Source organism: Mastomys coucha, unplaced genomic scaffold (assembly GCF_008632895.1).
Source record: "Mastomys coucha isolate ucsf_1 unplaced genomic scaffold, UCSF_Mcou_1 pScaffold21, whole genome shotgun sequence".
In the NCBI taxonomy this organism is placed as follows: domain Eukaryota; kingdom Metazoa; phylum Chordata; class Mammalia; order Rodentia; family Muridae; genus Mastomys; species Mastomys coucha.
In genome coordinates, this window is record NW_022196904.1 from 117,724,165 (window position 1) to 117,751,486 (window position 27,322).

Consider the following 27,322-nt stretch of genomic DNA (forward strand, 5'->3'; position numbering starts at 1 on the left):
TTTATTCATTTTCTTTTTCACAGGGATCTCAGAATTATTTATTTCATCCACATGTAAGACTTTTACCAGTAAGTAGGTTCTTGGTTAATTTTAAAAGAATTTTGGGCCAGTTTTGAAATGGCTTAGCAAGTAGAGGCAGCTGCTTTCAAGCCCGATGACTGGAGTTCCATTTCTGAACCCACTTTGGGGAACAACCTACTCTTGCTGGCTGTCCTCTTAATGTACTCTAAGTAAAATGTGAAATCCATGTTTGGCCAGGCTTAGTTACCCCATGCTATTAGTAGCTCTGTTCTAGAAGCCAGAAACTATCTAGTTGACAGTCTGTCAGCCTGGTCGTGCCCCCGCCCCCCTTCCTGGTTTCTTTTCTCCTACCCCTCCTGTTCCCTGGGTGCCTAGCCAGGGTGCTGAATGTCTCATCCTTCTCTTGGCTCCTCTCAGCTTGTTGTGTGATTTTATGTGCCAGAGTTTCTTGGCTCCCTTAAGTCTGATGTGAACTCTGGTCTCCTGAATGCAGATGGCTCCTCCTCCACCGTACAGCAATGCTGAATGTAACCCATGGCTCCAAGCCCCCAGAGGTTTACTGTGCATGTGGCCTATTTCTCCTTTGCTGGCAGACCAGGCAGCTTGCCTCCTGCACACTCTACTTTCCATTCATTTTCCTCGAGCTCCAGTTGTTTCCTTCAGTGAATTCTCTGGGCACTGAGAGTAAAAGTTTACGGGTTGACAGGATGGCTCCAAGGGTAAAGGAGGCTTCCCCCAAGCCCGATGATCTGAATTTGATCCCTGGGGACCAGGAGAAAACCGACTTTTACAAGTTGTCCTCTAATACCCCCCCCACTCCCGCCCCACAAAGGATGTAAAAAAAAGTTTAAAAAGTGACAACTCTGGTGATGAAGTTCTACTTCCCAGATTTCCTGAGGTGGCAGCTCTGCCTCAGCTCTCCTCCTGCTCGGGAAGGACCCTGACCCTTGGATGCCAGGTGTCCATGTCCACCTGGCTTTACAAAAATGCTACCTGGCCTGGTGAAAGTGAGTCAGCCATAGTCTTCCTTTTAGAAACTGAGGAGACAGGTCTCATGATGTCAGAACCATCTTTAGAATCATTCTTGCCTTGCTTTGAAGAATTGTATACATTTTCACCAAATGTTTGCTTGCTCTATGGAATCCGAAAAGTTTGCATGCCCTCCCCCATGTGCTGCTGGTTTTCCTGCCAGGATAGCCGGGACTACTCACCTATACCAGTTTCTTTGCCACACAGATACTGGACCACAATGTTTTTTCCAGAGTGCCTTTGCCTTTCTCACAGTTTGCAGCATAGATGGGTTGAGAAATAGTCAATTCTTTTAAAAGTTCTGCTTCTGCTTTTTTTTTTCCTTTTTTGCTTAACAATTGTGCCTTTGAGTCATATTTGTCTTCTTGAATTTTACCATAATCAGTCAAGAAGAGTCATTTAGCAATGACATTTTACTTAGAAATAGCTTCATCTAAATATCCAGCTCCATTATTCTTCAGTTCTACCTTCTACGAAACAGTAAAATGTGAACACACTTCAAAGTCTTTCCCTCTGCGACAAAGCTGGCCCTCTCACTATTGTCCAGTAATGTGTTTCCATCTAGAACTTCCTAGAACTGCCCTTGGGTCTTCTGAGAAGACTGAGCCTTTCTCTTCAGGTGTTTAGTTTCTGAGCTGTTGCTTGAATTACCTGTAAGGGTTCATTCATGACAGTGTTGGTTTCTTTCCCAGCATGTACCTCTAAACTTCCAGCCCCTCGGTTTCCCAGTCCAATCACAAAGCTGTCTCCACAGTTTTAGGGATTTGTTACAGCAGCCTCTGCTTCGTCGTCTAGCATCTGTAAGAGCCAAGGCTCTTCAGAGAAGCAACACAGGTAGAGAAGTGAAGAGAGAGGAAAGATTTGCTGTGATGTTACCTGGAGACCTAGACCTACCATCTATAAGCCTGAGAACCAGCAAAGCCTCTGAAGTCGTTCCAGTGCAGGCCCAAATACAGAAGCCTGGAGGAAGGAGTACTATCCGACCTAGTCCAGACCCAAAGGTCAACCACAAAACCAATCACTCAGGGCCAGAGGTCAACCAGAGGGCACCCTAGCCCTTCCTCTTTTCCTTTGTTCTCTCCAGTCCTCACCCTGGTCTACCATTTTAAATGCTAATTTCTTCTAGAGATAGCATGTACCTAGAAATGTACCAGTTATCAGGATATTACTTATTTCAGTTGAATTGACATATCAAATTAATCATCAAAGGATCACATAGCCAGATGTAGTAGTGTACAGAGGCAGAGGCAGGTGGATCTCTATAAGTTTGAGGCCAGCCTGGTCTACATAGAGAGTTCCAGAACAGCCAGGGGTATGTAGAGAGGCCCTGTCTCAAACAAACATACAACAACAAAACAGCACAAAGATAAAGTCACATAAAGATAAAATAAAAAACTTAGTAGTGATGGAATGCTGCCTGAGACAGCTCCCCACTGTTGCCCATAACAACCTGAGGGACTCTTTCAGAGAGGGCTCTTTTCAGAGAGTTCTACTCATGGGACTCCCCACACCTCTCTGTGCACTCTGAATGCCTGTGTGTATGGGTACCTGTGCAAGTGTTTATATGTGCCCATGGAGGTCGGAGATGGCTGTTAGATTTCTTCCTAGATTGCTGTCCACTTTCTTTACTGAACCTAGATAGTCTAGTTAACCATTTTGTGCTAGGTCTATGCCTCCCAAGCTTTGGGATTGTAGGAGAGTTGTTGTGCCAGCCCAGTCTTTAAAAGTTAATTGTCAGTTATGGTGTATGGAACAGGCTTGGAACATGTACCTTGACCTGAGCCATATCTCCGACCCTCTGCCCAGCTTTATGTGTGGGCCTCATGCTTGCCATCTCCCTAACTTCTTTAGTTTGTAGCAGAAGCCAGTATGACACACAATTAGAGTTTGGTAAGAAGAGACTTAAATAGCTTTAAACACGGGGTTAATAAGAAACAGAGGCGTTAAATAGAGTACGTGACCCAGGCCTGTTTGGCGTGGGCTTCTAAAGAGAGAGTCAGGATTGAATGTCTGTGAGATAGTCACACATTGCTTTCTTGGCTTCTGAAGTCACATTTGGGAGGCTTGCTAGGGGTTATTTTCTTTTCACTATGATGCACTTTAGATGGGGTCACAGCTGATAAGGTAAATCCTAGGTCATAGGGCTGCAGAGAAGTTAGGATGCCTTTACTATAAACAAAGGTCCAGATTTGTTTGTGAAGTTCCCAGAAAATGTCGAGGAAAGGAGAATGGCCACACACTTGAGAGTCATATAGGCTTAGGTGGTCCTTTAGTATGGTTCACTGCTGATTTAACATCTTCTTTTCGTATTGCTGTTATTACTCTGTGCATACACGTACACCAACACACTAAGAAGGAAAAAATACATAAAAGCAATTTTATCTCTGTCAGAAGCCTTCACACAAGTGTTGGTTACTGTGTTGGCATCTTTGCTTCTCAGCTGGCCAGGAGCTTTGGCCAGACTTCTTTCCCCTTCATGTGACCTTTTAATTACCATGTCTTAATGTCCTGCCTTTATCCTACCCTTTTATTTTGGAAAAGATAATATTAAATAGTCAAAAACTAAGATATATGTCAGTAGTATGTCTTTGAACTAAAAGAAATGGTAGAGTTCTTCAGGGTCTATAGAGGTGTAACTCAGGGATAGAGAGCTAACCTAGTGTGTGTAAGGCCATGGGTTCAATCCCTAGCAATATAGCAAAAAAGAAAGTTTTCCAGTCAAAAGAGAAGTGATTACTCCTGGAAGTCTGGGAATATAGGAAGGAGTGAGGGTCTGTGGGAAGGGAAGTTGCAAAATGTAAATGAATTTGGCTTCATATAGAGTTTAAATTTAATGTAGAATTAACACACAACAATAACAGCAACATTACAGAATTTAACAAGAAGAAAGAGGAGGAAGAGAAGAAGATGAAACACAAAAAGAATTTTAAAAGGTTTCTATTCCAAGATTATTCTTTCATTCTATAGGCATTGGTAAAGACTCTTAACTTTTAGGTTTAATAGGTTAAGGTTCATTTCCTACTGTATAAGGGCAAACAATAATCAAAGATTGTAAAAGCTATCAGAGTAGGAAGATGGAGTAATAATAGTTAAAGACTTAATAAGAGAAGCTAAGAAAGTAAAAGGCATACTTGGAATGGCTAGCAGAAGTAAGAGATGATGGGCTTATTCCATACACATTAATGTGCCATTTCATACATTTCATAAAAAAACCAAAGAACCCTGGGAAACCAAGATCCATTTACATGCCCCTTGCAAGATAAATACCATACATAGTATGTATTATATGTACATAAAGGCAGAAAGTAAAGAGTTGTGACAGAGAAACTGTTCCCTTTAATCCCAGCACTCAGGAGGCAGAGGTAGAGGTAAGCAGATCCCTGGAATTCTAAGCCAGCCTGGTCTACACAGTGGTAGAAGCAAGTACTCATTTCAGTGTGGCACAAGTGAAACATGAACAAAGCAGAATTAGCTTGGCCAGGCAACTCTTTTTGGAAAAATCTAGGCACCAACTCCCATGTAGTCCAGCAAGCATACTTGGCCAAGATGGATCTGCCTTTTGTGTCTGTCATAGTTAGGTGGTCTTTGTCTCATCCCATTGGAGGGAGTATGACTTCACAGTTTGTCTTGATTTTCTGATCCACACAAAGGGGAAGAGAAAGGGCTAGGAAATAGAGTCCTCGCTAACTAACTACTTGTCTTTGAAAAAACTGTTTCTTACAATAGTGAGTTCTAGGCCAGCCAGCTGCACAGTGAAGACCCTGTCTCAAAGAAGGGAAAAAAGTGCACAATTTAACCTAATAAAAACTGATATAGCTGTGTTACTATCAAAGTAGGTTTAAGGCAAGACGCATAGAAAGAGAACATTTCAAAACTCATAGGATGATCACGTCACCAGAAGGATAATTAAAAGCTGTAGTTGGGTTGGGCTATAGCTCAGCAGCTTGGCTCTCGTGCATAAGGTCCTGGGTTAGATCTTCAGCACTGAGAAAAGAAGAAAGGTGCATCTGAGCAGCAGCCTCCAAGGAGAGTAAGAGCAATTAGTCCTCTGGTTCATGTTTCTTTCCTGAGATGTCAGTTTGAAATGACAGAGAAACATGCAAATGTTCTTATTCTTAACTTCACAGAGAACAAAGGAAAGGTGAATAGATTTTTAATCTTTTTTTCCCCTTTACCAGTATATTTTCATTCTCTGAAATCACTGGTAAAATGCAGAGATCTTTCTGTAGGTATCTGAGGTATAAACTGCAGAAGCCCTTCAGGAATTTGAGACTGGCTGGCTTTGGTGGCTCCCATCTCCAGTCCCAGCACTTGAGAGATGGAGGCAGGAGGATCAGGAGTTCAAGGTCTTCATGGTGAAATCCAGCCCCGTGTGGGTTTTGTGAAACCTTGTCTCAACAAGGTTGTTTTAAGAATAATAATTTGAATCTTTGTATTTAAATCTTATGCTATATAAGAATAACTGATTTCCACCCCATCTTTGGATTACTGTGATGCAGATGTAACTTCTGTGTGGCTGATCCTCATAACCACACCACTGTGTGAGTGTTAAGGCAGTGCTGTGTGTTTTCTAGGAGGGGTAACTGGCCTTGGGAGTCTAGTCTATAGAACTAGGCCATCCGTGTAAGCAAGAAGATATTCCTGGTCCACATTTCACCTTTGTTATTACAGGGTTGGTTGTGTAGAGAGAGATTGGAAAGCGTCGAAACAAGCAGCTAAGTGGTGCCTAGGAAATAAGTAATTGCTATACTGTTTCTTAAACCTTAAAGCAAAATTTGAAGGACTAACGCCAAGAAATGGTAACCATTTCCTCTGTCTCTGCGGTTCTCACATGAGAGACTAACAAAGTAGATAGAGGCTGGAGTCAAGACTTTCCGACTTTCTGTAGAGTAAGAGATGATGATCAAAGGCAATCAAGAGAACATTAGTTTTATTTATAATGTTTAAATGTTTTTTTTTTTTTAAAAAGATATATTGGGGCTAGAGAGACAGCGTAGTAGTTAAGAGCACTTGCTTTTTCAGAGGACCTAGGTTCATTCCCAGAACCCACATGGTGGCTCATAATCAGCCATAACTCCAGTTCCAGGGCATCTTTTTTTCTTTTCTGTCTCCTAAATGTGATTATGTTTCCAACTTGCCATAGAGTGGTTTGTCCCTTGCATCTTGTGTTGAGTTCCCTCACATTCTGGTTGACTAAAGCATTTCTGTTGTTATAAGAACTGGAACTAGGGTGCTGGCGATATGGCTCAGGGGTTAAGAGTACTGACTGTTCTTCCGAAGATCCTGAGTTCAGTTCCCAGAACTACATGGTGGCTCACAACCATCCGTAATGAGATCTGACGCCCTCTTCTGGGGTCTCTGAAGACAGCTACAGTGTACTTACATATAATAAATAAATAAACCTTTAAAAAAAAAAAGAACTGGAGCTAGACTCAGAGGCCATATTCATTTTTAAGAATGTGCTCCAAACTGTTACCCTCCTCCTCATCTGCCTCCTCTTCATTTTTACTATCTTATTATGCATGTGGGTGTTTTGTTTTCGGATATGGTAGATATGTTTATGCACCATCTGTGTGCCTGGTGCCCAAGGAGGCCAGAAGAAGGGTGTTAGGTCCCCTAGAATTAAAGTTACAGATGTTTATGAGCCACTATGTGTGTGCTGGGAAGCAAACCCATGCCCTCTGGAAGAGTGAGCAGCCAGTACTTTTAACCACTGAGCCATCTCCCTAGCACCAACACTCCACTCTTCTGTCCCAGGCCCACATATCCCTTTCTACCTCACTTCTGTTTTCCCTCTTATCAGTAAACCCTCACATTAACTTCTGCCTTAATTCTCCTCTTGCTTTTGTATAAATGAATATATGTATATGATCTTATTACCCCTTCCTTCTTGTGGAGGTGTGGTAGGTTCAGTATTTCCTTTTGTCTCTGGAGGAGTATGCTGTGTCCCCAGTGGATGCTTGAAATAGCACATAGTACCGTATCACATGTGCACAGGCATGTGGTGTTAACTCTGGTGAGAAATCTGGAATTTTATTTTTTTAAAAAGAACTATTATAAGAATGTTTTCATTTTAACCCCAGGTGTGGGGATGGGGCTGCTTTTGGACTCTGGCAGCTGACTATGGTTTGCCTCTCACCCTAGCAGAGACTTGGTTTAGCCAGCTGCAGCTGGGAATGTGACTTGGAATTCTGGAAACTTTTCAGAGATTCTATGAGTGCCAGGGCTCTGATAGGCAGGGTTGGTGGTAGTGGTTTGTTTGGTGGGGGTTGGAGGGGATGTTTAATGTTTGTTAGTAGTCATGCTCAAAGAAGAAACAAAGACCAGCTAGAGTCAACAGTAACATTTTGGTCAACAGTAAGATGCCCCAGTGGTCCAGTAAGAGCATGTATGACCTATTGACATTATCGCTGTCTTAGTCTGGAAGTACATCCTAAATGTTCTCACATGAAATTACTTAAACAGCACACTTCTCAGAACATATCCCCATCATAAACAGTTCACGGCTGTACTGTATTTTTCTCTAATTGTAATGCCTTGATAAGTTTGAATTTTCAAATTGGGCTTAATAAGAGATTAACAGTAATGAGATGAAGTAAGATGAATGGCAGACAACACTGTAACAGCATTAGGGTACTATGCATGGCTACTTGAACAGTACTGATATTGTGCTAGTCAGTCTGATAATCCAGCTAAGTACTACAAGACTAATGGGCAGGTAACATAAACATTGAAGAAAGAGGGAGTTGGTGGTGAAACAGTGTGATGTCATGTGACTTCATTATATAAGAATGGCACGCAATTTATATATTTATTTTTGAAGTGCTAGGGATGGAACCTGGGACCTTTCACTTGCTAGGCAGTTGTCTGCCACAGAGCTATATTCTATTTTTTTCTACTTTTTATTTTAAATTTTATTTATCATCTTCTTTGTGTGTGATATATTTGATTTGTGTGGTGTGTACGTGTGTGTGTGTGTGTGTGTGTGTGTGTGTGTGTGTGTTAGAGAGAAAGGAGGGGGGAGGGAGACACACACATACATACACACACACAGAGAGAGAGATAAAGAGAGAGGGGGGGAGAGAGAGAGAGAGGGAAATAGAGAGAGGGGGAAATAGAGAGAGAATGAATGAATGAATGTGTGTGTGTGCCACAAGATGTGTGAAAGTTAGAGGCCAACATTCCTTTTTGCATCATGGAGTCTAGGAATCAAACTCAGACTGTCAGACTTTCGTGGCAAATGCTTTTACCCACTGAGCCACCTCACTGGTCCTTACTTAATTAAAAAAAGATTTATATTATTTTTATTTTATATGTGTGTCTTACCTGCATGTATCTCTGTTAACGGTGTGCTTGCAACACCTGAAAGAACAGAAATGGCACAAGATATTCCAAGACTAAGTTCTCAGCATAGAGGAGATTGCTTTGCCCCAAAAGGACAAAGGGCAAGGAATAAAAGACAAAGATAGGAGATGCAGGATGAGGGAGAAGGAGGAGGGAACAAGGGAGGCAGGGGAGGATATTTGTCTGGGAGGGACAAAGGACTGCCTCTGGATAGAGAAGAGACAGCCAGTGTTGCCATAGGCAAGTGACAGTTTATAAAGGGAAAATGGGGAACCCTGTATTAGGGTGAGTGGGTTAATTTTGATTGAGCATATTAATTAAGTACGACAGGGGGATTTTGATTGCTAGACTTCAGTACTTGGGTAGCTGTACCTTGGTAGTGTCCAGTGTCCAGGGGAGGAAGTGGCCAAATAAGGGATTAGACCTTCGTGGGTAGCTTTAGGAATGCAACCTAACAGTTTAGCAGAGCAGAGGAAATGGAGGAGAAGAGCAAAGAAAAAACCTGCTTGCCATGCTCTGGCCTGCTAGAGCCTTTCAGTACCATGAGGCCAGAGCGGGTTTGGATCACTTAAAACTGGAGTTATAGATAGATGGTTTAGCTGCCATGCAGATGTTATTAGTAACTGGGTCTCTACCAGAGCGGTAAGTATTCTTAACTGCTGAGCCACCTCTCCAGTCCTCTGATGCCTTCCTTTGCTGAGATATTGAGGCCTGCCTCCTGAGCAGCTGGAATTACAGACAGACAACCCCATGCTACCATGATGACCTGTGATTGAGAACATTCTAATTGTTTAGTTCTGAAATTTCCCATCTGGTGCTTTTAGACCAGAGTTGACCACAAGAGACTAAAACTACAGAAAGCAAAGCTACTGGTGAAGAGGGACTATTGTGTTTTTTGTGCTTTGGTTTAATAAAATATATCTTAAATTTTCATAATGCAGTATGTGTTGATTAATAACTGAATGTTTCATAAGTAGGTTATAAAGTGACTTCATCATTGTAGGATCATTATTAAGAGACCAGCCTCTTGATATAAATCAAATCACTTGACAAAGCCTCCTGATTCAGGCCAGAGTTGTGATAAATATGACATAGAAGCGTGATGTATGAGGCCCTGCCAGTGTGATCTTGATGTGATATTTTACAGCAAATTATTTGCAAACTTTTCTTTCATTTTGTTTAGATAATTTTGTTTTATGTAAATGCTTTGCCTGTGTGTGTGTGTGTGTGTGTGTGTGTGTGTGTGTGTGTGTGTGTGTGTATGTGAATGGTGCCTGTGGAAGTCAGAAGGGATCTCAGATCCTCAGCAATAGAGTTATAGACAAGCTGCCATGTGGGTTCTGGAATCTGAGCCCAAGTCTTCTGCCAGAGAATCAGGTGTGTGAATACATTTAAAATGATAATAGGTAGGATTGGTGATGCCGCTCAGTAAGAGTGTTTCTCTGATGGGTGGTAGCGCCCTGGACTCCGTACCATCCCCTCAAAGCAGTGGTTCTCAACTTTCCTATGCTGTGACTCTTTAATACAGTTCCTCATGGTGTGGTGACCCCCAACCAGAAAATTATTCTCACTGCTACTTTATAATTGTAATTTTGCTGCTGTTATGAGTCATAATGTAAATATTTTTGGAGATAGAGGGTTGCCAAAGGGGTCTCAACCCATATGTTGAGAATCGTTCCCCCAAAGCAAATATTCCATGATAAATCAGTGGCAAATGTAACACATTGTATATATTCAATTAAGTTTTTGCATTCTAAATATAATTGTATATTATATTTTATACTATCAACAACACAGTAAGTTTGTTTATATCAGAATTCCTCATCACTACAAACATGATTAGATCAAATCAAAATGAATGGCACTGAGCTGTGCCATTCTATCCCTAGGCATTGGGAATTTCCCAGATCCATTATAATTTTATAGAACCATGTCATTGGATGCATCTCACAGTGTAGCACAGCTATATTATATTATATACATTGGTAACACACCCAAGCACTTCACTTACTATATGCATGAATCATCTTATCATAAAATACTTTTACTTTTTATGGGCATCATAAGTTGTTTTTCTAGTTGTGTCCATTGGTGTCCTACCAGCACTGCTGTGTGAGAGTTCTTGTTTCCCCATAGCCTAGCCACAAGTGTTTGTTCTATAATTTACATTGCTCTGAGTGATACTGGACATCTTGTGTTTAAGGGACTTTTGGTGTCTTTATTGTGCATTTTACATTTTGTTACTGTTGGGCCACTCACCCCAGGCCAGCAGCACTCTATGAACACTATCCATTTACTAGATTTTTCTCTTTCAGATCTTCCATGGTGGCTTATTTTAATTCGGCAGAAAGCATTGGTGGGCAAACTCCCAGGAGACCATGAGGTCTGTAAAGTCACCAAGATTGCTGTATTGTCACTTTCTGAAATGGAACCTCAGGAGCTTGAGCTGGAGGTAAGGTGACATCAAGGGGATGGTCACAGAGACAGTGTGATAGCTGACATGCAATTTGTGTCTTCAAACCTTGTGTTAGCAGCAGACCCTTCAGGACCTGCGAATTGCAGGGTATAAGACAGAAGCAGAGCTGCTTTAAGGGTTGAAGGAAAGATATCTTTAAATAACATGAAAATGTAGTCTCCCTCATAGTGTGTGCATGAGTGTGAAAGAGGGGAGTGTATGAGCGTGTGAATTCATATGCTCATGACAGTGCTTGGTGTGCACATATGTAGGGCAGGTCACCATCATGGATCATCCTCTACCACTTACTTTCCTTGTTTTCGTTTGGGGGTGGGGTGTAGAGGGTTTGAGACAGGGTCTAAGTATGTATCCCCAGCTACCCTGGAACTCCCTGTGTAGACCAGACTGGCCTTAAACTCACAGAGGTCCTCCTGTCTCTGCCTTCTGAGTGCTTGGATTAAAGGCTACCGTGACCAGGTTAGCACTTGTTTTCTTGAGACAGTTTTTCACTGAACTTGATGCTCACAGGTCGGCTAGACTGTTGTGTGGCCAGCACGCTCTAGGGATCTGCCTTTTCTATCTTCTGGTGGTGGGCTTACAGGTACTTGCTTCCATCCATGGCTTCCGTGGGTAATGAGGATCCAAATCCAGGCCCTCAGGGTTGTACAACAGGCACGTTCGTCACTGAGCCATCTGCCCAGCAGAACTGAATATTTTTAGAATGATTAGGTTGTTTGAACTATAGTATTTATTAAGGTCACCAAAGATTATGCTTCATGTTAAGAATGGAATATATGTTATGACTTATGCAAATTAGGGGAAAGGGTAACACTTTTTGTTGCTGTCCTAAAACACCATGACCAAGGCAACTGAAAGAGTTTATTTGGACTTATGGTCCCAGAGGGATAAGAGCCCATCATGGCAGTGAGTGGCAAACATTGTTGGCTTGAACGGACACTAAGAGCTCTTTAAACCACCACATGAACCAGAGTGTACACTAGGAATAGCCATATAGCCCAATCCTCCCCAAAACACCACCACCAAATGGGATCAAGTATCCAAATGCCAGAACTTACTGAGGATAGTTTTCATTCAAACCACTACAGAACTATAGAGAAAGTATTTCCATTCCTTTGGTGAATATTTTAGAAATTATTATCATGCCCTTTTCCCTTTTACTTTTAGTTTATATCACAGTAAAGGAACTTTGCATCAGTGAGTAGCAGGAGTGGCAAGGATAGCTATGCTGATAATCATAAACTTTCTTCTAATCTTCTAGTATTAATTTAATCTGTCATCTCCTCCTTTCCTTCTGTTCATGAAACTCACCTAAAAGGAGCTTTCCTCTAACTCTTGTTGTCTGTCTGTGCGTGCATATAAGCACTGGTTAGTGAAGCTGGCACATGTCTTCTGCTGCAGCGTGCCCCTCTGTTTGAAGCCTCTTTCCTGTTCTGTGTGACCCACCGCTGTCATCCTTCCCAGCAGAGTGCTCCCGCTGTGTGTCAGGTCAGCCTTCTCGGTTTGCGGCAGCCCGGTTCTCTTCTGTAATTGGAGCAAAAGTGGTCTTATTGCAGATTCTAATGTTAGAATTTAAGTTTCTGCCTAAGTTGTGTTTTAACTGAGGTGGGTGTGGCTTATTGGCCTACAACTTTACTTGTGGTAGCATTTATTAATACTTTATTCCTTATTATTATCAAATAATATTTCACTGTGTGAGTGTGCTTTTTTTTGTTTAACTTCCCATCAGTTGATGAACACTTGAGTTGTTTCCATTTTTAAACTATTATACATAATGCTGTGGTAAACAGTTTGTGCCATACAAGTTTTTGGTATACATAGGTTTTCATTTCCCTTGAGTATAGAATAGAGTTCCTGGGTCATTTTGGTAATTCTGTTTAACTTTCTTGAGAATTGCCACACTGTTGTCCAAAAAAGAGTATCATTTGAGAAATATATATGGATATGGCTATGGGTGGAACTTTAGAGCTCAAAAAAAAAAATGAGAAGACATGCATTATGCATTTTGAAAAAATACCCTTAAAGCATCCCGGGCTTCTGTTGCCTGCCTGTGTATCATATGTACCGTATCTCATGGCTGGAATAGAGTGCAACACTGTTTTCCACTTTCCCATCAGAAAGCTGTTTAAAATTTTATCTCAGAATGGATATAGATAACAAAATTGAAAGTAGACCGTTTGTTTTCCTTTTCTAAAGCTACATCAGCTTTTAATCTTGGTTGTGAAATATAACTTGTAAGAAGAATAAAAAAAAGCTGTGGGAGTTTATGGTAGTGAAATTTTTTAAAAAACAATCAAAGCTGTAATAAGGGCCTATCATACACTTTAGAGAACGTTTAGTACACTGGACAGGGAAGACGATTCAGGTGTCAACATCCAAGGATAATGTCCAAACAAAGTAGTTAATGACTAGAAGGGTTCCCAAGAAATCATTTTTCTTATCACTATTTTCTGATAGCGCTGACTTTTAGCTTACCATAACAAGTATAGTAACCTATACTTGTCTTTTCTAAAGTAATTATATAGAAGATTCTAGAATATTCATTAGTGTGACCTTTGGTTAAGGTAGTTCAGTGAGTTTATGCTTTGTTCCATAGATCTGTAATTCTTATCTGAATGTTATTATCCATATTTTTTACAGTTCAGTTTTTAGTTGGTTTTGTGCACACACTTGCATGTAATATCAAAGATGTGTTAGGAAAAAAAAGTGTATTAGTTAGCCAGACATGGTGGCACACGCCTTTAATCCCAGCACTTGAGAGGCAGGGGCAGGTGGATCTCTGTGAGTTCAAGTCCAGCTTAATCTATATAGCAAGTATCAGACAAGCCAGGGTTACATAGGGAGTGAGCGAGTCTGCCTGCCTGCCTGCCTCTCACCCCTACCCTCAAAATACACACACATACACACACAGACTATATTAGTTGTTTTTCTATTGCTGTGATAAAATACTACAAGCAAATTAGAAGAGAAAAGTCTAGTAGGGGCTATGGTTGCTGAGCCATAGTCTGTCATGTCGAGGAAGGTCCAGCAGCAGACAGGCACAGCACTTCAGCAGGTGAGGAAGCTGCCTGATCCCATTTCATCCACACCCAGGACAGTGAGGAGGGAAGAAAGAGAGAGCAGGAATGGGGCAAGGCTGTAAAACCTCAAGGCCCACCCTGGTGGCATACTTCATCTGGTAGTCTCCACCTCCCAGAGCTTCCAGAACCTTCCCAAGCAGTGCCACCAACTGGGGACTAAGCTCAAATACATGAGCTAATGGAGGGCATTTCTCTTTCAAAACATATCAGAAAGTTTATTCCATGTAGTTATCTATGCCCCTAACTGAATCTAAAGCCTTATCCCAAAAGACATTAATATTTCATGAAGAATCAGATGAGTATTTATACTAACTACTCATAAATATTTATGCTAAATAGTAAATGATGGATATCATGTATTCTCAGGGCATAGCTTATAAATGCACTCTTTTTAATTGAAAATTTTTATGTGTATGGTTGTTTTGCCTGCTTGTAATCTGTGTTCCATATGAATGGAGACTAGAAGAAGGTGTTGGATCCTCTGGGACTGGAGTGTCCAACAGCCATGTAGGTGCTTGGAATTAAATCTGGGTCCTTTGGAAATATGCTTAATGGCTGAATCATCTCTCCAGTCCCTATGAAATGAATTTTTAATAAATTTCAAAAATAAATGTTCAGCTCTCAGTTCTTTGGATTTTCTAATAAGAAGCTAAGGGATAGTAGGCCCAAGTAAACTCCCCTTCAAGCTGAGATAAAAGCAAATGAAGGAAATAAAAACAAAGATAGTTGTCTTAGTTACTGTTCTGTTGACCTGTTGATCACCATGAGCAAGGCAGCTTATAAAATGAAACATTTCATTGTCTCCCTAGCTACCATCTTTAGAACTGTCTGTCCTTAGTTCCTGCCTCAGCACACCCATTTTCACGTTTCCTTCCTCCTTCCTTTGACAGTTAGAATGTTATTTTCTGATTTCATTGTTGTGTGTTAAGATAGGAGGACAGACTGTTGAAAGGTCCAGCTTTTAAGATTCCCAGTAGAGTGACTCAGGGCATTTTCTCAACCAAAGCTCTCAGGTAGTTAGCATAAATGGATATTTAACACAGATGTTTGTAATGACCTTGAGGCATAGCAGATGTGTATTTTGCAATATTTTGTTCTTAGATGCCAGTTTTCAAAGCATTAATAACCTTGACCAGAACAGAACATTGTATCCTTTGGACATGTTAGATAAGAGTAAACTATGCTCTGAACCTGGGTTTGCTGCCTTTAACCCTAAGTCTTGCCTGTATTGTGAATTATTTGTAGTGCAAATAATTCTAATTATATTGAAACCAGAGCTATGTTCTGCCTGCTTAGTCATTTCACTAATTCTTAGGGTCTACTTTTAACCCAAATGCCCAAGCAGTAGTGTTCACTTCTGTACTCATACTTGAACATCTAAAGCAGATAATAATTAATAATGAATCATCTCTTTAAAAAATTATTTAGCTCTGTAAGAAGCATCATTTTGGAATTAACAAGCCTGAGAAGATTATACCATCTCCTGATGACTCCAAATTTCTACTGAAGACATTTACGAATATCAAATCCAACGTGTCTGCTCCCAACAAAAAGAAGGTAAGAGTTTGGTTGGCATGGGCTTTGAATTCATCATTGATTAGTCATAAGTTGAGGGTAAATAAATCCATCTGGAACCTTTTTTTTTTTCTTTTGTGTATCAGAAGACTGTCCTGTGTTTTGGGATTGTCCTAGTTTGAAGTCTTGCATTATCTATTAACTTTTTGTCTGATCCTGACTTACAGATTGACTTCTTACAGGTTAGAGAAAGTAAAGAAAAGGAGAAACTGGAGAGGCGTTTGCTTGAGGAGTTACTGAAGATGTTCATGGACTCAGAGTCCTTCTATTATAGCTTGACCTATGACCTGACCAACTCGGTGCAGAGGCAGAGCGCTGGGGAGAGGGATGGCCGTCCTCTGTGGCAGAAGGTATGCTTACAATGCAAAGCAGTGGTGGCTCCTGACCAGTGCCTGTTCTTGCCTGTTTGCCTTTTATAGGAAACTAAAGTGTTCCTGAGCTGATCTTTTCCTCTACCTTTCTAGGTTGATGACCGATTTTTCTGGAATAAGTACATGATCCAAGATCTCACTGAGATTGGTGTGAGTAGATGCTTCTAAAACATTATAGTTGCAACTTTTACGCAAAGGTCGCTTGAGTAGAGTGAATTCTGAGATTTTATTAGGAGTTTTTCCCTCGGAGGAGACTCATTTAACTAAAGAGATGAAGGCATTGCCTTCAGGTAGTTTACAGTCCCACAGCCGGTCTCCTCAGCTGCTTTAGATGAATGTGATGTCATACACCCATACGAGATGTGTCACAAGTGTTGGGTTCTCTGGGCTCTGTAAGTATGTTCAGCTCCATCCTAGGCTATAAAGCAAGATCCACTGTCAGAAAAAAAGAGAGGTGTGGCAGTAGTAAGCTCAAGGAACCAATAATGTCCATAGAGTTCCTGTAAAGGTGATTTTTTTTTTTTTTTACATCCATTGAGAATGCAGAAGCCTAGCTTTGTGTAATGATGCCACTTTGGTTTATCTTCTGGGGTTTGGAGCAGATGCATGTTTAAAGCTTGACCAGTACTGTAGTGGTTACAAACTACAGAGTGTGGGTGCATGACTGCATGGAGTTCTCTCTGGTTTTAATTGTTTTTACATTGTATTTATTGGTGTGTGTGTGTGTGCGCACATGCACGCACGCCTATGCATGTGAAGAGGTCAGAGGACAACATTTGGAGTTGGATCTCTTCACTGTGGCATGCAGGGGTTGAAGTCAGGTTGTCAGGCTTCCTTGGCAGCTGCTTTTGACCTCTGAGCCACCTTGCCTGTGCCTTTCTGGAGTGATGGCTGCTTTCTTCTTTTTCTTTGTCAGAAGTACTTGAGTATGGTGCCTTTTTGCCACTGAGATAAGGATGTCTGAGATAGGCAGATTGAGCGGAGAAGGGTTTATTATGGCTGATGACTTCAGTACATCATCATGTCGGGGAAAGCATGGTGCCGTGGTGGGCCAGGCACTTTTCCTCCTTTATGCTGTCTGGGCCTCAGACAGTGGGGTGATACCACCCGTGTGCAAAGTACATCTTTTCTTTGCAGTTCTAGAAACACACACAAAGATGTGCCCAGAGGTCTGACTGTTCTGGGTGATTCTAAGTCCAGTCAGTTGACTGAAGATTAGCCGTCAGACTCTATTCCACGTATTGGAGAGTTATGCCTGAGGACTCCTGTGTGCCGTGTGCTTTAGACATTGAACACTAGACAAAGCAATGCAATGGGGTCATCTGTTAGTTTCCTTAGCCTTTTAGCTATTTTCCTTTCCCCATTTCCCTTTTACTGATGTTCATAGCATCAGTAAATCTGATATCTTCAGTAAATTACTGAAATCTTATCTAGTACATCTTCAGCCAGACACCTACTATGAAGTTGAGGCATGGGTTGTTCTTAGCTTTCTGATACTGATCATGCTGTGACCCTCAAAACTCAGAGACTGGAGACAAATAAGGGTGTTTATAATGAGTATTTGTCTTTATGATGACAACGTGGAATTCCAGTGTTTGGTGAGCTTCTGTTAGACACTTTCACATTACTGTTTAAAGCTAATGACTTGGGATAAAGGTGGCATTTAGCAACATATGTTTCCATGTTCTTGTCAAGAATCTTGGATTTATTGCTAGAACGAAAGTATAGTAGTAAAATTCTGACTGTAGGCCAAGACTTTACCTCATTGTTATCATCACCAACCTTCTGAAGGTCCTCTTTACAGAGAACACCAAGTGAAACTAAGCTGTGAAATGAGTGGGACCCACAGTGCACAGCACAGAGGGCAGGTGGGACCCATAGTACTTAGCACAGAGGGCAGGTGGGACCCATGGTATTCAGCACAGAGGGCAGGTGGGACCCATAGTGCTCAGCACAGAGGGCAGGGTAGTACCCATGATGCACAGCACAGAGGGCAGGTGAGACCCATAGTGCTCAGCACAGAGGGCAGGTGGGACTCATAGTGCTCAGCACAGAGGGCAGGTGGGACTCATAGTGCTCAGCACAGAAGGCAGGTGGGACCCACGGTGCTCAGCACAGAGGGCAGGTGGGACCCACGGTGCTCAGCACAGAGGGCAGGTGGGACCCACGGTACTCATCACAGAGGGCAGGGTAGTACCCATGATGCACAGCACAGAGGGCAGGTGGATTTGGAACTGATGTTGAAGATGGGTGTGATAGGGTATGTCTATAATCCCATACTTAAGAAGCTGAGACAGGATAACCTGGGCTACACAAAAAGACCCTGTCTCAAAGCAAACTCTCTCTCGCTCTCTCTCTCTCGCTCTCTCTCTCTCTCTCTCTCTCTCTCTCTCTCTCTCTCTCTCTCTCTGTGTGTGTGTGTGTGTGTGTGTATCTGTGGATATCAGAAGGCGACTTCAGATGTCATTTCTCAGGTACCTGGTTTATGTAGAGACAAGTTCTCTCACTGACCTGGAGCTTACCAAGTAGGCTAGGCTAGCCAGCAATGAGCCAAGCAGTCCACCTACCTGCACTAGGTCACAAAGCATGTGTCCCATGCCTGGCTTGACTTAACACAGAACTACTTTAGACTGAGCTTCTTCTCAGTCTTTTTTTTTTTTTTTTTGGTTTTTCGAGACAGGGTTTCTCTGTGTAGCCCTGGCTGTCCTGGAACTCACTCTGTAGACCAGGCTGGCCTCGAATTCAGAAATCTGCCTGCTTCTGCCTCCCAAGTACTGGGATTAAAGGCGTGCACCACCACTGCCCTGCGCTGCTTCTCAGTCTTAATCTGCTGTTTTGAGACAGGATCTGGTGTAGGGTAGTCCATTTTCAAACTTAGTATGTAGTTAAGGATGACACTGAACTTCCTACCATGTTTTTCCCCCCAAGTACTTGGTTTAAATTCTCAATGTGTTTAGCTTAGAACAGAAGACTCTCTGAACAGGACTCTCCTAATGAGTCAGATGGCATTTTAAAATGAGACATTTATGGAAATGCTCTCTGCTGTTCATTTACTATTTGAATTTTAGGCTGGTGAAAAAGTGTTTCTCTAAAGTAGAATGGGAAGTAAGGCTGGGCCAAGACAGAGCTCACCTGCAGAATGGTTCCTTGGCATGCGTAGGGTTCCGGGTTTGATTCCCAGCCCTACAAATGACAGCAACGAAACTGGGCATGATAGTGTGTGCCCACCTCCCAGTATGTGGGGGTGGAGGTAGTAGCATGTGCCTGCCAGCCAGTCCCTGGGGGCTGAGGCAAGAGCCCCACCTAACATTCCAAGCCTGTCTGAGCAGCAGAGTGAAGCTCTGCTCAAAGTAAAAGGTGGCTGGAGAGATGGCTCAGCAGGTACAAGCATTGGGTTCTCTTGCTCTGAGAGGATCTGCTTTGGTTCTCAGCAAGATCTCCAGTAACCTCAGTTTCCAGGATCTGGCACCCTCTTCTGGCCTTTGCAGGCACTGTATGTACTTAGTATACATACAGACAAGCAGGCACATATACATAATAATAAATGGTTTTTTAATTTATTATTTTTAAGTAGTAAATGGTTTTGTAGTGGATGATCAGGATTGATTGCATTTTGTTATAGGCTAATGCAATTGAACTTTGAAATTTAGCCTTAAAGCTTTGCTTTCCTATCCCAAAGGAACAGTTTTAAGAGCTCTGTTGTTAACTACTCTATGGCAGGCAGTGTGCTTTACTTTACACATACTTTTATACAGCCTTATGAGGCCCTAGTCATCCCATTTCACAGAGGAGGACATTGAGGCATAGTGAGGGGAGTGAGCCACTCTGTCTGATGGTGGAGTTTGAGTTTGTATGGAACAGCCTGGTGCTTGGGCTGTGTTCCTGTCAGTCAGGTCTGGAGAAAATCATTGTAAAGGAAAGGGAAGGCCTATAGTCCTCATCCTCCCCCAACATCCTGTAAGTAGAACATGAGGTTGAGAAAGGGCCTGTGCTTGTGGCAGGGTGATTGTAGGCTGTGCTCAGTTATTTGGGTTTAAGTAAGTAGCAGTGCTGTGCAGAATATAAACAACGACGTTTGTTCCCATCCTAGACTCCGAATGTAGACTTCTGGATCATCCCCATTATCCAGGGTTTTGTGCAGATTGAAGAACTTGTGGTTAATTACAATGAGTCCTCGGATGATGACAAGAGCAGCCCAGAGACACCCCCTCAGGACTCCACTTGTGTAGATGACATTCACCCGAGATTTCTAGTGGCTCTTATATCTCGTAGAAGTAGGCACAGAGCAGGTAAGTAAAAGCATGCAAATGAAATGCAGGGGGAGTGGAGGAGCTGCAGATGTGTGGAAATGCAAATGACAATCATGGCCTTGAAAGCACAGTTAGCTCCAAACTCCAAAGGCTGGGATGCAATTAGAGACGGATTTCTGCAGTGGAGGAGCAGGGCAGACTTAGCAAGTTAGACAGAGCAGGCCGCATGCATAGAGACGATAAGAAAGTCACTTGGGATGTGTCTGAGGACAGTGTTCCAACTAAAAGCCTGTGTCACAGTGATAAATCCTTTCAGAGTGCTAACTAGCCCCTTTGGGAAAGCCGTTGCTTTTCGTTCCGAGGATTTGTCTTAGCAGTGATGGGTACAGCCCTGGTCTTGGGTTGTTGTTGTTGTTTACCTGTCAGTGTATGTAGGCTTCCCAGGCTTTCCTGTAGGTATGTAATTAGGAAGCACAATCTAATCAGACAGTTTTGTTGAGAGTTTTGCAATGTAGCCCAGGCTGGCCTCAAACTTGCAATTCTCTTGCCACAGCCTACAGAACATTGAAATAACACGTGTGTAACAGTACCCAACCACGCTGAACATGTTTTTTATAACTGTTGCTGCTTTCTGTTTAATTTTCTTCCAGGAATGAGGTATAAACGAAGAGGAGTGGATAAAAATGGAAATGTGGCGAATTATGTGGAGACTGAGCAGTTAATTCATGTTCATAATCATACCCTGTCATTTATTCAAACTCGAGGCTCTGTGCCGGTCTTTTGGAGCCAAGTTGGATATCGCTATAATCCAAGACCTCGGCTAGACAAAAGTAAGCCCACCAGTTATTTGGTTTGCAAGTGAAGATTTCGATGAGAATTTTTAAATAAAAAAAAAAAAATCAGATGCCAGATAGGTATGAATTTGTTTCATTTAACTCTCAGGGCTGGGATGTGCCTGAGCTATGGTTTCCTGACCAGCCTGCTAGAAGCCCCGTTCAATCCCTGTACTAAAAACTCCACAACAAAAGCGAGTCTCCCACTGTGACAGAGGTGAGGTAGCAGCCTCTGGACTGAGTCCTTTCCTGGATGGTACAGTTTCTCAGCTAGCTGCTAAAGCGCCTCACCTCACAGACTCTGGACTGCTTGCTCTGAAGCTTGTCTTCTAGAACACTTGACTCTGGGAAAGGACGAATGTAGCTAGTGCCTGTAGAAGCAGGGAGTGGGTTAACCAGACAGCAGTGCACAGGAAATCAGTGAGAGGCAGGTTTTTTTTTTTTTGAAACATTTTAGATTTATTTTCTTAGAATATTTTTCTTATTCTAAGTCACATGAAACCTTTACTGAAAGGTAGGGTGTGTGTGAGTGCATGCACATGTGTGCATATGCTTCCATGTGTGTGCCTGTGTGTGTGTTTATAATTTCATAGTTGGTACTTTCAGATATATTTTAGCTTAGTCTAGGTGGAAGAAAGAAATCTTCATTTAAAATGATGGTTAGAAATCTTATATTTAAACTGTTAACGAATTATTAAGAAGTGAGAATGGGCCCTGCTGTGGTAGTGATCTAGCACTCAGGAGGCAGAGGCTGGTGAACCTCTGGAGTGAGCCCCAGGACAGCCAGCGCAACACAGAGAAACCCTGTCTCGAAAAAACAAACAACAAAAAAAAGACAAACAAAAAAATAATAAACAAATAAGAAAATAAGAATAAAGATGGAGTAGGCGGGGCTAGAGAGATGGCTCAGTGGTTAAGAGCACTGACTGTTCTTCCAGAAGTCCTGAGTTCAGTTGCCAACAACCACATGGTCGCTCACAACCATCTGTAATGGGATCCGATGCTCTCTTCTGGTGTGTCTGAAGCTACAGTGTACTAATACACATTAAATAAATAAATCTTAAAAAAAAGAGGTGGAGTAGGTACTCACCTGTCTCAGCACTGGAAGGAGAAATAGATTTTGTATTGCTTCTTTGCAGGTGAGAAGGAAACGGTTGACTGTTTCTGTGCCCATTTTGAAGAACAGCTGAAAATTTACAAAAAACAGGTGGGCTTTAGTATGTAGTAAGAACAGTTTTTTTACATGTGGAATTCCATGAAAAAAAAAGTACTGTTCATAATTAAACAGCCACTTTTAGTGTAAAGATTAAACATGAATAAGCTAAGAATACTCTGAATTCAGTTGCATTAGCTGTTTGGAGAAAATGGAGTAGGTGTTGCCAGTTGTCACAGACTAGGATAGGCCTCTCAGGACCTCATGCACTCATATGGAGTACAGTCAAATAAGGCAGAATGGACTGGAAACCTCTAGGTGGAAAACAATTTCAATAATTTTAATACAAGATTAATATATGAAAGTCAGTAATGTTCTTGTCTATTAGGAATGACCAATCTGACTGTATAATGACATGGGAGTCATTTTTTCCTGGCCAGCCTGGTCTACAATAGAGAGTTCCAGGCCAGCTAGCCAGGCAATATGATGAGACTCTCTCTTAAGATAAAAGGAGAGGAGAAAGGAGAGAAGATGCTGAGTTTCGTGTTCTGGAGTGGACAGACTCAGTGCTTCATGACTTCAGTTCTTCCCAGATTAATATCTGGATTCACGTACTTTCAGCCAGAGACTCACAGGCAACAGGAAGAAAAAAATAATCAGGAAAGAACAATCATTATTTAATAATGATATTCAAAATTTAGATAGTTTTATAATAGATAAAGGCAGGTATTTGCTTTTAAAAATGGAAACACATTTTAAAAATATTGCTAGCAATAGCATAAGCTGGTACAGGTACTTTGAATATAATTATCAATTAAAACATGATAATACTTAACTAAACTTTTCTTTTTGATACCCACTATCCACTTCATATGTGTGTATATATGTATATACACACATATATACATACATATATATATTCACACACACATATATGTATATATATATATATATAAAATTCTGAGAAAAACTCTTGATCTGAATGTAAAATGTTAAACATAGACGATTTCAGAAGACAGCATAGTATTTCTGACTTTGAGTCATGAGCAGGATTTATAAAAGCAGTTTTCTTATCTTCCTTTGTTTCAAATGTATGATTGTCTATCACATTTTATTAGTCACTTAATAAAGAATAATGCCCAACCAGGAAATAGTTCTTTTGGGGCTGGAGGGATGTCTCAGTGATTAAGAGTATGTACTGCTCTGCAGAGGGCCTGGGTTTGGTCCCAGCACCCACTCACACAAAAACAAAAGAAGAGAAGTTGTGACATGACGTGTGTCTCCAGTCTGAACACTCGGAGCCAGGGACAGGAAGATCTCTATGAGTTTGATGCCAGCCTGCCTGGTCTACAGAATGAGCTTCAGGACAGTCAGGGCTACACAGAGAAACCCTGTCTCAATAAACACAACAAAAATAGTTACTTAAAAAAATAAAAGTAATATCTGGGAAGATGGCTCTATAGGTAAAGTATGTGACACACAGATGTGACATGGATTTGAGTTTGTCCCTAGAGCTCATGCACAGTCAGGCACAGAGCCATGGTCTGTAATCGCAGGGCTCTTAAGGACAGCGTGGATGTGGAGAAAGGAGAATCCTAGAAGTCTGTAGGCCAGCTTGTTTTAAACAATATAGACACTGCCTCAAATGAGATGGAAGACAAGGGCCGACATCCAAGGTTGACCTCTGACCTCTGCACATGTGATATGCTTGTATACAACACTAACCATAATGGAAAAGGATTAACTTGATTTATACTTGACATTTTTTACTACTTATTATTTTTGATTATGCACAATAGAAACTGATGCATAAAATTAAAAAATACCTTTAAAAAAGGCATTATGAAGAGAATGAAAGGTAATTCAGAAAGTGGGGGCTGGGTGGGTGGAGAATTAAGAGCTCTTGTTGCTCTTGTAGAGGACCCAGGTTTCATCCCTAGAATATATATGGTGGCTCACAACCAATGAGTAAGTCCAGTTCCAGGGAATCTGACACCTCCTTTTGACCTCTGAGGGCAGCAGGCACACACAGGGTACACACAGATACATGTAGACAAAACACACATAAAATAAATCTTTAGTAGTTAAGATTTGGTTTGTTATCTTACAGCACATTTAAATGTCTTCTAAACCCATTAAAAAGGATGTACAGTACAAAAAAAAACTGGACAAAATAATGTAACAGGATCTTTATGTACAAGGATATTTTATAAAGTCAAATCTATGAGAGAAGGTGCTTCATCTCATTAATCATCAGGGAAATGCAAATTAAAGTCATGACTCACACACTGGGGAGGCTGAGGGAAACCGCTGAGAAGCGTCAAGTCTGGGAAAGGATGCAGAGCAATTAGCACTTAAATAGAAAAACAAGACTACAAGTGTGCTCAGTCACGGGTGCTTATGCAAGAACCTCACTGCAGCATCAGAGCCAGGCGGCTGCTGAGGGAGGCATGAAGGACTGGATGTGGTCAGGAATGATTTGGTCTTATTCTACATAGAGTTCCTTAATAATGTGTTGATTCATGTTGATTCATGCATTATTGATATCCCTAATTGTAAGTAGCATTAGAAAGAATAAGCCATATTTAAATGCAACACAAATTGTAAAAAGGAGCAATTCTGAGGTGTGCACGCCAGGAAATAACCTCTTCCCACACTCGTTCCTGCTCCCCATTGACTCACGTCAATATCTAGGGGCGGGCACTGAGCAGACACCTCCTGGCCTCCAGCAGTAGCCTGGCAGTGTTCATTTATCTGTGTTATCTGTGTCCTTCTCCTGGGTAATTGCTTTCTGCAGTGAGGGCCCACGGTCAGGGTGACTCATCCGTGTGGCTGCATTGCTCTGGCTCATAATTGGTTTAGGCTGGGGCTGTTTGACAGAAGGTCTGATGTGGGAAAAGCTTCTTGCTCTAATAAAAGATATACCGGAACCCACAGTGCCCCCGAGGCTGCTTTGTCAGGATTTGATGTCAGGGACTTTTGCATCTGTCTCAAGATGGTGAATGAACCAGTCGGGCATTTATCCAGTATGCTGCTGGGGAAAAGCAATGAGGGAATGGCAGAGGGAAAGGCAGAAAGAACCCGCATTCTCAGTGGTTTCTGAAGTCACTGCACTCAGCCTTGCGGCTTCCAGACTTGTCTAGAGATTTGAGTTAGCAATCTATTGTTTGTAGCAAGAGTCACCTGACACCAGCACATTCACAATGAGCTGAAGTCGCAAAGAGCTGTGTGCACATATTGTTCTGCAGTAAAGTCTCTGGCTGTCAGCCTTTCCCCCAGAATAGGCCTTTCCCACAGGCTAGGCAATGGTGGCACATGCCTTTAATCCCAGCACTTGGGAGTCAGAGGCTAGCAGGGAAAAAAAAAAAGTCCTAAATTGGGAATGATGGTGTGTATCTATAATCCCAGCACTCAGGAGGAGGCTGAAGAGGTTGTGGAGAGGTTGTAGTTAGTCCAGCCTAAGCTATCCAGTAAATTCAAGGCCTGGGCTGTATAAAAACTCAGTTTGGAAAAAAAAAAATGGTTATAGTGCTGCACACCTTTAGTCCAGCACTAAGAGGCAGGTGGAATTCTGTGAGTTTGAAGCTGGCCTGGTCTATATAGCAAGTTCCAGAACAGTCAGGGCTACATAGTGAGACCTTGCCTCAAAAACAAAACAAAATAATCCAAGGTGAAGAGCTGCCAAGATGGCCTAGCAGGTCAAGCACTTGATGGGCAAGCCTGACCACCCATATGTAAATTTTCATCCCAGGAACCCACATGAGGGGGCGGGGCCTGAGAGCAGACTCCATAAAGTTCTCTAACATTCCCCCCCTGCACCCTGGCTTATACATGCGCTCCCCCAATAGTAAAGACAATTTTAAAAGCCCAAGAATTAGAGCACTTGTTTTTGCAGAATAAATTTGTGAAGGCAAATTTGTTGAATTAAACAGCATATACATTTAAAGTTGATATTTAGCATTCAGTTGCTTTCAGAGATATTGCACCAGAAGCAGTGAAATTCCTCAAACTTGTCCTACCCACCCAACACAAACAGCAGTAAATTAAAAACATTTTTAAAGGGATCACACAGTTTATATTCCCAGCAACAATGGGACCCTGCTGTTGTTTATTTCATGTTCACCACTGTTGACTCTTTTAGTATTTAAATTTATGTGTCTGTAGGTAAAAACCTCTTTTACATCCTAACATTTCCAGTTTACTGTTAATAGGGCTGTAACATCTTGCTCACTGGGTTCTTTTGTGAATTTAGCCATTTTTTTCTTATTCTATTTATGGCACTCTATAAAGTGTTGATTTTGTGTGGCAAGTACATTCTCATGAGAGCTCCTATTTTTGTTTTGTTGTTGTTTTGTTCTTTTCAACCTTTGCTGATAATGTCACTTGTACACAGATTTAAATTTTTCCTGTTGTCACATCTATTCATCTTTGACATCTGATTTTTATATTATGCTTGGGAGGTTGTACTTCCACCTATAGCTGTGGAAAACTACTAGGTTTTCTTGTGGTTCTTTTTTTTTTTTTTTTTTTAAATAACATTTAGGTCGTTGATGCATCTAGAGTTTATTTTGTGTTTCATCAATAGATGTAGGGAGCTACTGTGAGTCTCTCTTCCTTGTAGACAGACAGTTGTTCTAGTGCCCCTGATGGTCATCTGTGCTTGCCCACAGTGGTGTGCCTAGCTGCCTACCCTTCATACCGCAGTGGACCCAGGTCTTTGGCCCTCAGCCTTGTTCTCTTCTGTCAGTTGCCTATCTTTAGTTTCACAGTCTTGCGTGCTACATAGACTATATAGATGGAATTGTTCCAAATGGGGCAAATTTCTCTGTGTTTATTGCTTTTCAATTTTTTGTAAATATTTACTTTTTCAGATGAATTTTAGAATTATCTTGTCCTTGAAAAGATCCTGGTTGAATTTTGATTGGGATTGTTGAGTATATAGATTAATTAGGGGAGATTTGACATCTTTACAATATAGTTTCAGCAACATAGTACAGATTTATGTCTATCCAGAATTCCTTTTATGTGTTTAAGTAGTTTTATGATGTTTAATTTGTAGGTTTTTTTTTAAAAAAACAAACAAACAAACAAACCTATTCTGCCTATTCAAAATATCCACTGTTGCTGGTCGGTGGTGGCACATGCCTTTAATCCCAGCACTTGGGAGGCAGAGGCAGACGGATTTCTGAGTTT

General features: G+C 41.6%; 1 protein-coding gene across 1 annotated transcript in view; it reads left to right on the plus strand.

Annotated features, from left to right (window-relative positions):
* The window catches only part of Inpp5f (inositol polyphosphate-5-phosphatase F), an 85,535-nt gene that overhangs the window by 36,588 nt on the left and 21,625 nt on the right, over positions 1–27,322 (plus strand). The window contains exons 3-9 of the mRNA XM_031388491.1: positions 10,710–10,846; positions 15,376–15,504; positions 15,705–15,872; positions 15,987–16,043; positions 19,984–20,182; positions 20,794–20,973; positions 22,116–22,183. Coding sequence (XP_031244351.1) covers positions 10,710–10,846; positions 15,376–15,504; positions 15,705–15,872; positions 15,987–16,043; positions 19,984–20,182; positions 20,794–20,973; positions 22,116–22,183 — 938 coding nt within the window. The remainder of the gene's footprint in view (positions 1–10,709; positions 10,847–15,375; positions 15,505–15,704; positions 15,873–15,986; positions 16,044–19,983; positions 20,183–20,793; positions 20,974–22,115; positions 22,184–27,322) is intronic.